Below are 13,586 nucleotides of genomic sequence, written 5' to 3'. Positions count from 1 at the left end.
CAGTGTAGTATGTGTGAGTCCAGTGAGTGTGCATAGAGCCAGTGCAAGAGAGTCAGTGCAAAAAAAAGGGGGTCAATGCAAATAGTCTGGGTAGCCATTTGATGATTAACTGTTCAGCAGTCTTATGGCTTGGGGGTAGAAGCTGTTCAGGAGCCTTTAGCTCCCAGACTTGGTGCTCCAAGATGAGAGGTTGTTGTTCTGGCACCACACTGCCAGGTCTCTGACCTCCTCCCTATAGGCTGTCTCATCATCGTTGGTGATCAGTCCTACCACCGTCGTGTCATCAGCAAACTTAACGCTGGTGTTGGAGTCGTGTGCGGCCACACAGTCGTGGGTGAACAGGGAGTACAGGAGGGGACTAAGCATGCACCTCTAAGGGTCCCCCATGTTGAGGGTCAGCGTGGCGGATGTGTTGACGCCTACCCTCACCACCTCGGGGCAGCCCGTCAGGCAAATTAGGCTTGATGCTTGAGTTTACGTAAAATGTGTCCATGTGGGGGCCTCCCGGGTGGCGCAGTGGTCTAGGGCACTGCATCGTAGTGCTAACTGCGCCACCAGAGTCTCTGGGTTCGCGCCCAGACTCTGTCGCAGCCGGCCGCGACCGGGAGGTCCGTGGGGCGACGCACAATTGGCATAGCGTCGTCCGGGTTAGGGAGGGTTTGGCCGGTAGGGATATCCTTGTCTCATCGCGCTCCAGCGACTCCTGTGGCGGGCCGGGCGCAGTGCGCGCTAACCAAGGGGGCCAGGTACACGGTGTTTCCTCCGACACATTGGTGCGGCTGGCTTCCGGGTTGGAGGCGCGCTGTGTTAAGAAGCAGTGCGGCTTGGTTGGGTTGTGCTTCGGAGGACGCATGGCTTTCGACCTTCGTCTCTCCCGAGCCCGTACGGGAGTTGTAGCGATGAGACAAGATAGTAATTACTAGTGATTGGATACCACGAAAATTGGGGAGAAAATGGGATAAAATTTAAAAAAAATAAATTAAAATAAAAAAATAAAAAAATAATGTGTCCATGTGCAGAGCGTGTACAAACAAGAAAACTACTGGAAAATATAAGTTAGAAACAAATATGCCAGTCTTTGGTGAGAAGATAGACTTGCATTGGCGGGAAATGAGATTCCATAGTGTGTCTCTGTGGTTCTGTTGCCCTCTGGTGTGAGGATGTGTCGATTGTGTGTCTAGGCCAGTGTAGAACGGCATCGAAATATTTCACATTAAAAAAGCAGGTTATGACCACGTGGTCACTTCCTTGCCGTTTACTTAATAGAATGTAGTTAAAAAGAACAGTGTATGGCGTTGAAGACAGGGTGTTTCATGTTTGTTTTTAAAGAAAATTGAAGGCAACATCATGATAAAATCCATTGTGCTGTTTGCTCCCATATTGTTTTTTACATAATGGTTTCACAATGATTGAGAGTGAAATACCCAGTGGCAAACAGTATTTTAAAATGATCAATCATTAGCATGTGAAGGCTCTCTTTTTACTCTCAATATTTGTCGTGTCAAAGCTTTCCCACTAGAGGGAGTAGTCCACCAGGCTCTACCCCAGTCATTTTCCAGGAGTCTCTCCTACAAAAAGCTAACTATTCTCCAACATACAGTATAAGGGCACCGCCGTCAATGCATCATCACGAAAGGCAAACAAAAGGAAAAACTTCAAGCACTAGACAGATGTATTGTTCAGGTCTTCAGAGCACCTCAGACATTTTACTGACTAAATGTTCTCCCATTGTGACTTAATTCATGTCCATGGCTTATCCCACTTGATAGTACATCTCATAGGACTCAAATGACCATGGGGGATTTAGTACAGTACTTATTCCTCAGGTCTGTATCCATCTGAGATGAAGCCATTCCTTATGTCTCTGTCCAGTGGAAGGCCTTGTTGTTCAGGATTATGGCCAGTTTGTGGTTGAATGGCTGGTGGAACTCCCTGAGGAGGTCCCTGGTGCTGGGCAGCATGGGGCCCAGGCTCCTGTCTGCTGCTCTCCGTGTGTTGAACATGGGTCTCTTGGTGAGAGCTGCCTCCGTCTGCTCAGATAAAGGCCCTGAGGGACATGCAGTACAGACAGGCACATACAGGATCAGCAAATGTTGAAATTCACACAGAGGAAGAAGCAGACATGCATCACCAACATTGTGTCCTAGCTCTGGACACACCTAGGATGTTGATGTAGAATCAGTGGAATAACTGTTTTTATCCCGGTACATACCCACATTTAGGAAGTCAAAGACTTTATGTATGGTGAGTCTCAGATTGGCAGCGTAATCTTCTAACTGCAGAACTAGGATCTGATCTCTTTGGAAGACAGTCAACCAGTCCAGCAGGAAGACAATATACAGTCCTAGGTTCAGTCTGACCTGGAGAGGATCACAACAAACACTGCAGGTAAGACTTCTATATGATTTCCATAACTCTTCTACCAAGGCTTCATTGTGAAGGCGGAGAACAAGCTACATGCTATGACTCCTGTTAACAGTACACAAGCTAACCTGCAGTGAGTGCTAGAGACCACAGCATGACTCCTGTTAACAGTACACAAGCTAACCTGCAGGGAGTGCTGGAGACCAACCGACAAAAGTAATTATGTCTGCAGATGCAGCAAAGAGAGAAGAGGCACCTTCTGAGATGATGAACTTTACACATTTTTAAAATGATCATAAGCTCAACCGCATGGATTCAGAAGTAAAATGTAAATGAGGAGCTACTGTAGGTTAACATCCATGTCGGTTGACAATGACATCCACGTTGCTGAACGACAAATACATTTTACTTAGAAAATATGTGCCTCAATAGGTACACACGGAACTCTGAGCACCATGTTGGCACCAATACAATAACATTACTACCACAAATCAGGCTGAGATGTATGTAGAACAGTGTGAACAGTAGTGTACATCTCTGGCAGTAGGTATCTAGATTTGTGCTTTTCCTATGTAAACGAGCTGTGCCCCAGGCTATGACAGCTGCACCCAAGTAAGGAAATGTTTACAGCATTAAAACTTGTGGACCCCAGGAAGAGTATCTGCTGAAAGTGTAACAGCTATGGGGATCCAAATAAACTAAACAAAGCATACATACTGTGCCTGTATAAAACTGAGCCAATATCAATTTCAAGGTAGTAAAATAGTTAAAACAGTAATAAGAATTTCTGTAAATAAATGCCAATATTTCCAGAGACAACTACTTCCTAAATGACTTTCAGTAAGTGCATCTCAGTCGAATCTGTTCTGAAAGGAAACTTCACGGTTCTTGATTAGTTAATCAGTTATCAAGTCAGTAGATCTACTGAGGCATATGTCACAGCACATTTTCACCACCTTCCAGGAAGTGTCCGTGATTTGAATAACAAATCCTATTAGACATGGAAAATAAAGGCCTGAGTTATGGATCACAATTTGGCATGGAATCAATTTAGTTAAGTATTACAATTTGGCATAGACAAAGCCATCTCTGTTTAACTTTGTATGCACTTTGTTTACATAATCAGATCTCTTAATAAATGCAGTCAAACTAAGTGTTTCTTCTTGCTTTTGCACAATTTTCTTATGTTTCCATCTAGACAATACACTATCCACCAAGAACAGTGATACAACAGGATATGCATTCCAATGCATGTACCCTGAATACCTACGGTAGTGCTGAGCGGGGGGTGGGGGCGGGGGGGGGGTTCTGTTATTAAACAACCGATTGACCAACGTCGGTTCAATCATTTTTTTGTGAGCTCAACACTGTTTTTCTAGAGAGAAATCAAATCATTCAAGAGAGAAATTAAGTCAAGAACTATGTGGGACGCTGGATTATAGGCACATTTTAGTTGTAGTTTTCATTAGGCAAATATTCAACCTAGTTCGGAAGAGAAACATGGTAATTAACTACAATTACCATTATCCATTGTGCCTGTTCTTCCCGACTCTGACAGAGACGGATAGCCTACACACAGACCGCATGAGAGAGGAATGTACACAACACAATGATGAGAGGGATGGAGGAAGTTTGTGAGGTAGCTCTACTGCATTGATAGTTGTAGTAGTTGGTAATAAGCAGTCTTGAAAGTATTGGGACAGTGACCATTTTTGTTGTTTTGGCTCTGTACTCCAGTACTGATATAATACAATGACTATGAGGTTAAGTACAGACTGTCAGTTTCAATTTGAGGGTATTTTCATCCATATCAGGTGAACAGTTTAGAAATTACGACACTTTTTGTACATAGTCCTCATTTTAGGGGACCAAACGTATTGTGCCAAATTCACTTATATGTGTATTAAATTAGTTAAGTTAGATATTTGGTCCCATATTCATAGCACACAATGACAACATCAAGCTTGTGACTCTACACATTTGTTGACTGCATTTTGTCTGTTACACCTGTTACACCTGTTACACCTGTTACACCTGTCTTTGTGCTCGTCTCCGCCTACCTTCCTGTTTTCTAGTTTTCCCGGGTTTTGACCATTCTGCCTGCCCTGAGTCTGCCCTGCCCTGAGCCTGCCTGCCGTTCTGTACCTTGTCACACCGCCCTGGATTATTGACCTCTGCCTGCCCTGAGCCTGCCTGCCGTTCTGTACCTTGTCACACCGCCCTGGATTATTGACCTCTGCCTGCCCTGACCCTGAGACTGCCTGCCGTTCTGTACCTTGTCACACCGCCCTGGATTATTGACCTCTGCCTGCCCTGACCCTGAGACTGCCTGCCGTTCTGTACCTTTTGACTCTGATCTGGATTACTGACCTCTGCCTGACCTGGACCTGTCGTTTTGCCCGCCCATGTTCTAGTAATAAACTTTTGTTACTTCGACACTGTCTGCATCTGGGTCTTCCCTAAAACGTGATACATTTGCTGTTTGTTTTGGTCATGTTTCAGATTATTTTGTGCCCAATAGAAATTAATGGTAAATAATGTACTGTGTCATTTTTGAGTCCCTTTTATTGTAAATAAGAATATGTTTCTAAACACTTCTACATTAATGTGGATGCTGCAGTACCAGGATTACGTATAAATCATGAATGAATTGTGAATAATGAGTGAGAAAGTTACAGACACACAAATATCATACCCCAAGACATGCTAATATCTCACCATTACAATAACAGGGGAGGATGTTAGCATGTCTTGGGGGTATGATATTTGTGCATCTGTAACTCTCTCATTCATCATTATTCACAATTCATTCAGGATTATTCATAATCAAGGTAGCATCCACATAAATGTAAAAGGGTTTAGAAACATATTCTGTTCTTGATGTAGTCATTGCGTGCTATGAATATGGGACCAAATACTTAACTTTTTACTACTTTAATACACATGTAAGTGAATTTGTACCAATACTTTTGGTCCCCTAAAATGGGGGACCAAATATGTACAAAAAGTGCTGTAATTTCTAAATGGAAAATACCCTCAAATTAAAGCTGCACTTTAACTTCATAGTCTTTGTATAATTCCCTCCAAATTGCTGGAGTACAGAGCCAAAACAACAAAACAATTGTCACTGGCCCAATACTTTGAGCTCACTGTACTTGAACTGGTAAAATGATTTTGTCAGACAGCTCTCCAATGTGGACCTGACAGAAACAATGGAATGTTTTCAATGTTTTGGAAATTCAATGTTCACTATTTTTGGCTTTGTGATATTTATTAAAAAGCTCTAAAATCATTTTAATGTCATTATTTCATAATGCATTTAATGTTAAAAAAAAAGATCTATACCAAAATCAAAAACGGTGATTATTTTTTAATAACCTAACCGAAATCGAACCGACCTCAAAAAGCACTCATCGCTAATCGTTCAACACGAACATACAGTTGAGAGTGTTGTACATTTTCAATGCCAGCAGTAAGAGTAAAGTATGTCTGCTAAATGGCATATTTATTATTTATTCATAAGAGTCCCACTCACCGTCATGGCATTGGAGAGGCTAGTGTTGTAGACACAGGAACGCACAGAGTTTTCTGCTAAACAAGCCTCAAACAGCTGTAGGGATTCTGAGACCCTCAGGTCAAAGTCCTCCACAGACTTGTTAGCCATGTTGAAGTACAGGTAGTCTGAATATAACCTAAACCAGAGGGAGACACACACACACCAACCAGAAAACATACTTTCTTCAGCTACATTGACCAAATGCACAGACATGCCTATAGTGAAAACTATGTGACAGCATGTCAAAACATTACTGAGTCCTACAGGTATAGGACTTAATTTGATCACGCTGTTGTGTGAGAAGTTTCTTTGATCACCCTGTTGTGTGAGAATGGTGTACTCAAGGTTTAAAAAGGCTTCTAAAATTTGTAATTTCCACTTAAAAACGTCAGACATTATTTGCGCTAACAAAACATTTATCAACCCCTTACAAAAATGTCCATTCATTATAATTCACATAATCATTTACATTTCCTGCTGCTGCATGATTATTTTCCTGCTGTGAGAAACTGGTCAAATTAAAATTCCCACATATTTACCTCTCTACTGGGTCTCTGAGCATGACAATGATTTTAGCATTGGGCTGAACTGCGTGGATGAAGTCCTGGGCCAGGAAAGGAGGCTCCCCATCTGCCCGGTAGTTATAGAGATAGCTCCAGGCTTGGTTGTCCCACATTGTGGATGCGCTTGCTTCACCTGTCAATCAAACATATTTGTGATACCCATTATGTGATTACACTTGACACTGCATATAACACAACAGTGGAAGCCTCTCATAATTCCTAAATAACACTGGACCGTATGGTGGCTTTAGCAACAACATTCTACTTCAAAACCTTGTCCTTAAATGTCAATTTTGAGTGTTGGCATTATCATGCTGGTTAGTGCAGAGCCAATTAAGAGGGAATGGAGTGAATAATGGAGTGAGAGAACTGATAATGGAGGAAGGAGAAACAAACAGTCTTCTGGTGTTAATCAGTGTCGAAGGTCCTAGACTGTCTGTGAATACTGAATGAGGTTTGTAATCACACAACATCTCTTTCTCACACACACACACACACACTTTGTTGAAAGCAGTACATCCCAAGAGTTTATAAAGATTTTAAAAAGTTACATATTGAATTATAATGAAATTAGGTATCAGGTAGATATAGATGACCTGTAGGTTACCTGTAATAATGTGTCGCTGGCTGTGGTCTCCAGAGGTATTCCCCAGTATTCCCTCCTGGATGTGGTAGGCAGCCAGTTCAAACAGGTCCAGGTAATCCTCCACAGGGAAGCGTTCTAGGAGGCCATCTTTAAGATGGATGATACCTGCAAGGGAGCGCAACACCATGGTCAATGATGTCATCATTCAATCAAATGTCACTACCGTCTACTTCCATCTATGATCTATCATAGACCTTCTCAAAAGCAAATGAAAAAGTGGTGTACCAAACCTTCTGTGTCATTCAAAAGGTGATCAAAGTCAGAGGAAGTTCTGTCCATATTTTCACACTTGTCAGAGCTCAAAGAAGATCAAGACTTCTTACTAGATGGCCCCAGGAGACCTGATGTAGATGCCCTTCTCATTCAATTGTCAGCACAAAGATCAACATCCCAAACCATTTCCCCCTGCTGCTTTGAACGCCCACAAACCCACTTGGCGATGGAGCCTGAAATCAATGCGCTCTGCATGATTAACAGTATAGCTCTCCTTAGAGTGTGATCTGACACCTACGCTGCCTCTCAGACTCTGAAACATCTCATTCAATTAGATGAATTACAACAGACACTAGTTTGGATGGCTGGACCTGGTCTCATCCATCACCCACACACTACAGTAGAGGTTCAGAGCAACACTTACTCACTCTGTACAAATCTTTGGAAAATAACTGTAAGGAAAATTATAAGCAGATGATTATCATAAGAGACAATGCTTTGGGTTTTCATTCAGTTATATTGTTACTAGTGTGCAAAGTATAGAATGTAGGTACAATAATTAGGAAAAGAAGCACACAGTATTACCTCAAAATAGATATAATATGAATATAAATGGAAAGAAGTTATTCCACACATCACTGATGGTTCCCCCTAGAAATGTATTTTGACAGGGTGAAAAGGCTGTTGAAGCCAATGTAAAAGTTTTCCATCCAAATCAATGGAAGCCAAGTTCTCTGGGCAGCTCTACCAAAGTAAATACAGGGACTAGTGCTTACCAAACCTTTTCCTTGTCCACCAGTGGGGCTCTTTCATGGTGGTGAACTTGACCTCCGGGTGTAGCAGCAATCGGTGAAACAGGTCAGTTGTACCACATTTGGGCTGGCCAATGATGTAGAAATATGGCAGACAGCGCAGGCGGTATTGCTTGTTGTCGTCACTGTGGTACAAGTGTTCCTGGAAATGTTTCCTTAGGTAGTCACAGACAGTCCGGAAACTCTTAGAGCGAACTGCATACAAGTTTTTACTGTAAGGATCCACTTTGGTTTTCCCAGAGAGCTCCTCATACCAGCATGGACTCTTGATATTGGGTAGGAACTGACGAGGAATAACGGAAAACAACTGGGAAGAACAAAACAGAAAAATCGTCAAAATACCTTTCAAACACTTCTAGACAATTGTAATGATGCTATTATCTTATTTGCTATTACAAATGCTTGAAAGGATTTTTGTCCTGAGACAAAACGGCACACATGAAACAACAGGCCAGATACTTTGCTCATACTCACATGAGAGTCCGTATTGATAACGTCCTTCAGAAGAGGCAGCTTCCTTGGGCTGAACTCAAGCTTAGATGTAATGCACTTCACCAGGAGCTTAATGTTGGCGTAGTCCTTGGTAGAAGACAGGTTATGGGAGAGGGTGCTGCTTGGGTTGACTATAGTCCTGAGGTGGAACGGTGACAGGGTCAGCATCAGACCCTTTTTATCCCAGGTTAAGATGTAAGAAGCCATGATGAGGAAGGTCAACGTCAATCCTAGCAGGAAGCTGATAACCTTGACCTTTCTGACACTCCTCAGGGGCCCCAATGACCATAGAGGAACCCGCCTCAACTCTAGGACACTGGGCAGGCCTCTGCGGCTGTTATCCCCATCGTCCAAACAGGGCATTGTGCGTCTCTTCCTGTAGTTCTCAACTTACATAGGGCAGGGTGGGCCATATGTGTAGTCCATTTGAGGAATGGCACCATGTTTGTAGTCTGTGAGAGACATGCTGTAGACCGGATGGAACAGGGCTGTGTGGAGGGGGATGGGGATGTCAGAGGGGAGGGACTTCGAGGCACATCTGCCGTCAAGGCACATCTATTGTGGGATGGAGGTGTGTGGAGGAGCAGTGGAGGGTTCATCCATCATGACTGCTCCAAATGTTGCTGTAGGCACACCAGGTACTGTTACACCACATATGGTGCTTAAAACAGAGGAAACTTTTGAACACGACAATTCTCAATTAATCTGTGATTCGTTTTTCCCCTTCAATGGTGTAGTGTTTTGAGGGGCCCTGGACTTTGTTATAGACAGCTCACAGCTGTTTCCTGACCAGGTGCTAAGTATTATTCCAGGATGAGGGTTCAGTTAGGGGCGATCGAACATGAGACATCTCAGATGAATTCTTCTTCCTCCACTAGCAAGGGTGACTTCAGCCCAATTACTCATGACAACCTCACAGGCAGCTCATAGCAGAGAGAGTGTGAGTTCTTGTCGGATAACGCTCCTCTGCTTTAGGGAGAAGGATAATACAGTGGGTACAAAAGCTTAAAATGTGAGAGCATAATGGTAAGTCTGCACCTTCATCCTCTGCATTTAGGGCTTATCAAAGTCCTTAGAAGACAGTTTCATCACTATAGGCTAAAATAAACATCAACATTTTAGAACACGCCAGATCTCTATCCTACAAGGAAATACAAGGTTGATCCATGAAAATGTTATGTTTTGGAGATTAAAGGTTTTCTCGTGACACCAAAAGTGTACTGTATTGATACAGGTGGGCGAGCAGTGCTGCAAAGTCTTTCCCTCAAGTTAGAGAGAGAAAGTGAGTATTATTTCTGGACCTGTGTGTTGAAGAATTCCAGACACAGGACCGACCAAATGTTTCAAAAACTCTTCCATCACACTTCCTGGAGCCATAATTCATTCTGCTTTCTTTTCTTCCAGAGTTTATACACGTTAACAATTACTCTGGACGTTGAAATTTACCCCCTGCCCAGATACAGTGAATTACACTTGGTACATTCAATGAATTCAGTGTTATTTCTCATTGCATAAATGTTGTTCTATTCACTCTTGGGCCTTATAAAACAGAGACCACTAAACACGTCAGTGATTTTAAATAATCACATATTATGTTTCTATCACTGGCTGTCAAAAACTGTGGGTTACACTTTACTTGAGCAATGTGTCATACAACCTTTAGCGTACAGCAATTAAAAACACATTTAGTTAAAAGACACATTCAATGTATAATATGATACAGTATATGCCATTTAGAATATGCTTTTATCCAAAGCGACATACAGCCATGCACGCATACATTTTTTACATATGAGTGGTCACAGGAATCAAACCCACTATCCTGGCACTGCAAGCGCCATGCTCTACCAACTGAGCTATGCATCATTATGTAGTATAAAGGTTTGTATCCTACTTACAAGGTCTCAGCTGAATGTGTTCTTCTCCTGGTCTTGATCTTGGTGTTGCTGATGGAGAGGGTCTCCTGTCCTCTCTCTGTAAAACCCATGGAAAGTTATTGTCTGCCAGAGCCAGCATCAAATATCCGAATTGTAGGCTTGATTTCTGTAGAGAGAGAAGAAGGGGATGGGGGGTGGGGATGTGCAGGACAGAGAGATGAGGATAGACAATATGAAGGAAAGAGTAAAGACAAGGTACGAAGGAGAGAGGGCAAGGCAACCATTAAAGCCCATATAGAAGCATCTGTGACGGAACTTGCGTGGGAAACTGACAGGGGCTGAGAAGGAGGACGGGGCTGAGGAGGTTGTGAGGGGAGGTGGGAGTCAGAACTGAAAAAATATATATTTTAGATTTTTTTTTAAATATTGCAGCTTTAAAAGACATTTTAAATACATTCCAACATATATTACGGAATGTAGTTCAAATCTATAAAAAAAAAAAAATTTAAAATGTATAACAAAATATATGTTAAATGCATCGGAAAATGTATTTAAAGTATTTCAAAAAATATATACAGTATCAGTCAAACGTTTGGACACACCTACTCATTCAAGAGGTTCTTTATTTTTACTATTTTCTACATTGTAGAATAATAGTGAAGACATCAAAACTATGAAATAACACATATGGAATCATGTAGTAACCACAAAAGTGCTAAACAAATCAAAATATATTTTATATTTGACATTCTTCAAATAGCCACCCTTTGCCTTGATGACAGTTTTGCACACTCTTGGAGCATTGTACGATGTATAGTTTTTGTTTAAATCAATAAAAACAAAAATACAACAATATATTTTTTTATTAGAAAACATTCATGCATGTATTTGTATTGCCATATTATCAGTAGCCTATTGCAATTCTACATATTGAGTGTTGCTAATGACCTTTATATTAGAAGTGTTGATCACATGCTACCGTAGTGACTGTAGAGTTTTTTAAACTTTCCAGTTTGCTCTCTGCTCTAGCGCATGCACAGTAGCTATGCCATTAGATAAGATATGTAGCCAGGAACTAGAGATAGCTATGCCTTAATCCCCTTAGGCCTTACATGTCTCTTTCTTTCACATGGTTATTTCTTATGGCATGTAAATATCCCTGTGTTTCATACTATATTATTTTATTTTTTTCACCTTTATTTTACCAGGTAGGCTAGTTGAGAACAAGTTCTCATTTACAACTGCGACCTGGCCAAGACAAAGCAAAGCAGTGTGACACAGACAACAACACAGAGTTACACATGGAATAAACAATAAACAAGCCAATAACACAGTAGGAAAAAAAGAAAGTATATATACAGTGTGTGCAAAAGGCATGGGGAAGTAAGCAATAAATAGGCCATAGGAGCGAATAATTACAATTTAGCAGATTAACACTGGAGTGATAAATGAGCAGATGATGATGTGCAAGTAGAGATACTGGTGTGCAAAAGAGCAGAAAAGTAAATAAAAACAGTATGGGGATGAGGTAGGTAGATTGGGTGGGCTATTTACAGATGGACTATGTACAGCTGCAGCAATCGGTTAGCTGCTCAGATCGCTGATGTTTAAAGTTGGTGAGGGAAATAAAAGTCTCCAACTTCAGCGATTTTTGCAATTCGTTCCAGTCACTGGCAGCAGAGAACTGGAAGGAAAGGCGGCCAAATGAGGTGTTGGCTTTGGGGATGATCAGTGAGATATACCTGCTGGAAAGTGTGCTACGGGTGGGTGTCGTTATCTTGACCAGTGAAATGAGATAAGGCAGAGCTTTATACTTACTTACTTATAGATCACCTGGAGCCAGTGGGTCTGGCGACGAATATGTAGCGAGGGCCAGCCAACTAGAGCATACAGGTCGCAGTGGTGGGTGGTATAAGGTGATTTGGTAACAAAACGGATGGCACTGTGACAGACTGCATCCAGTTTGCTGAGTAGAGTGTTGGAAGCTATTTTGTAGATGACATCGTCGAAGTCGAGGATCGATAGGATAGTCAGTTTTACAAGGGTAAGTTTGGCGGCGTGAGTGAAGGAGGCTTTGTTGCGAAATAGAAAGCCGATTCTAGATTTGATTTTGGATTGGAGATGTTTAATATGAGTCTGGAAGGAGAGTTTACAGTCTAACCAGACACCTAGGTATTTGTAGAGTTCCACATATTCTAGGTCGGAACCGTCCAGGGTGGTGATGCTAGTCGGGCGGGCGGGTGCGGGCAGCGAACGGTTGAAAAGCATGCATTTGGTTTTACAAGCGTTTAAGAGCAGTTGGAGGCCACAGGAGGCATTGAAGCTCGTTTGAAGCTCGTTTGGAGGTTAGTTAGCACAGTGTCCAAGGAAGGGCCAGATGTATACAGAATGGTGTCGTCTGCATAGAGGTGGATCAGGGAATCGCCCGCAACAAGAGCGACATCATTGATATATACAGAGAAAAGCGTCGGACCGAGAATTGAACCCTGTGGTACCCCCATAGAGACTGCCAGAGGTCCGGACAACATGCCCTCCGATTTGACACACAGAACTCTATCTGAGAAGTAGTTGGTGAACCAGGCGATGCAGTCATTAGAAAAACCAAGGCTATTGAGTGTGCCGATAAGAATACGGTGATTGACAGAGTCGAAAGCCTTGGCCAGGTCGATGAAGACGGCTGCACAGTACTGTCTTTTATCGATGGCGGTTATGATATCGTTTAGTACCTTAATCGTGGCTGAGGTGCACCCGTGACCGGCTCGGAAACCGGATTGCACAGCGGAGAAGGTACGGTGGGGTTCGAAATGGTCAGTGATCTGTTTATTAACTTGGCTTTCGAAGACTTTAGATAGGCAGGGCAGGATGGATATAGGTCTGTAACAGTTTGGGTCTCGAGTGTCTCCCCCTTTGAAGAGGGGGATGACCGCGGCAGCTTTCCAATCTTTAGGGATCTCGGACGATACGAAAGAGAGGTTGCAACATTGGCGGCGGATAGTTTTAGAAAGAGAGGGTCCAGATTGTCTAGCCCAGCTGATTTGTACGGGTCCAGGTTTTGCAGCTCTG

The 13,586-nt window shown here is 42.4% G+C and overlaps 1 protein-coding gene across 4 annotated transcripts in view; it reads right to left on the bottom strand.

Annotated features, from left to right (window-relative positions):
• Nucleotides 1–911: 911 nt before the first annotated feature.
• The window catches only part of LOC120017673 (carbohydrate sulfotransferase 15-like), a 37,337-nt gene continuing 24,662 nt past the window's right edge, over nt 912–13,586 (bottom strand). The window contains exons 2-9 of one of the 4 annotated variants that reach the window (XM_038960594.1): nt 10,545–10,689; nt 8,629–9,615; nt 8,119–8,461; nt 7,091–7,234; nt 6,460–6,616; nt 5,900–6,056; nt 2,217–2,360; nt 912–2,047 (exon numbers count right to left, since the gene is read on the bottom strand). In XM_038960594.1, the coding sequence (XP_038816522.1) occupies nt 1,895–2,047; nt 2,217–2,360; nt 5,900–6,056; nt 6,460–6,616; nt 7,091–7,234; nt 8,119–8,461; nt 8,629–9,009 (1,479 nt within the window). In that variant the 5' untranslated portion in view covers nt 9,010–9,615; nt 10,545–10,689 and the 3' untranslated portion in view covers nt 912–1,894. Of the gene's footprint in view, nt 2,048–2,212; nt 2,361–5,899; nt 6,057–6,459; nt 6,617–7,090; nt 7,235–8,118; nt 8,462–8,628; nt 9,616–10,544; nt 10,690–13,586 lie in introns of all 4 variants that reach the window. The other 3 variants (XM_038960590.1, XM_038960591.1, XM_038960593.1) reach the window with 3 other exon arrangements.

Source organism: Salvelinus namaycush, chromosome 22 (assembly GCF_016432855.1).
Source record: "Salvelinus namaycush isolate Seneca chromosome 22, SaNama_1.0, whole genome shotgun sequence".
NCBI lineage: Eukaryota > Metazoa > Chordata > Actinopteri > Salmoniformes > Salmonidae > Salvelinus > Salvelinus namaycush.
The sequence above is the reverse complement of the archived record's forward strand: the minus strand, read 5'-3'. Positions and strand labels throughout refer to the sequence as shown.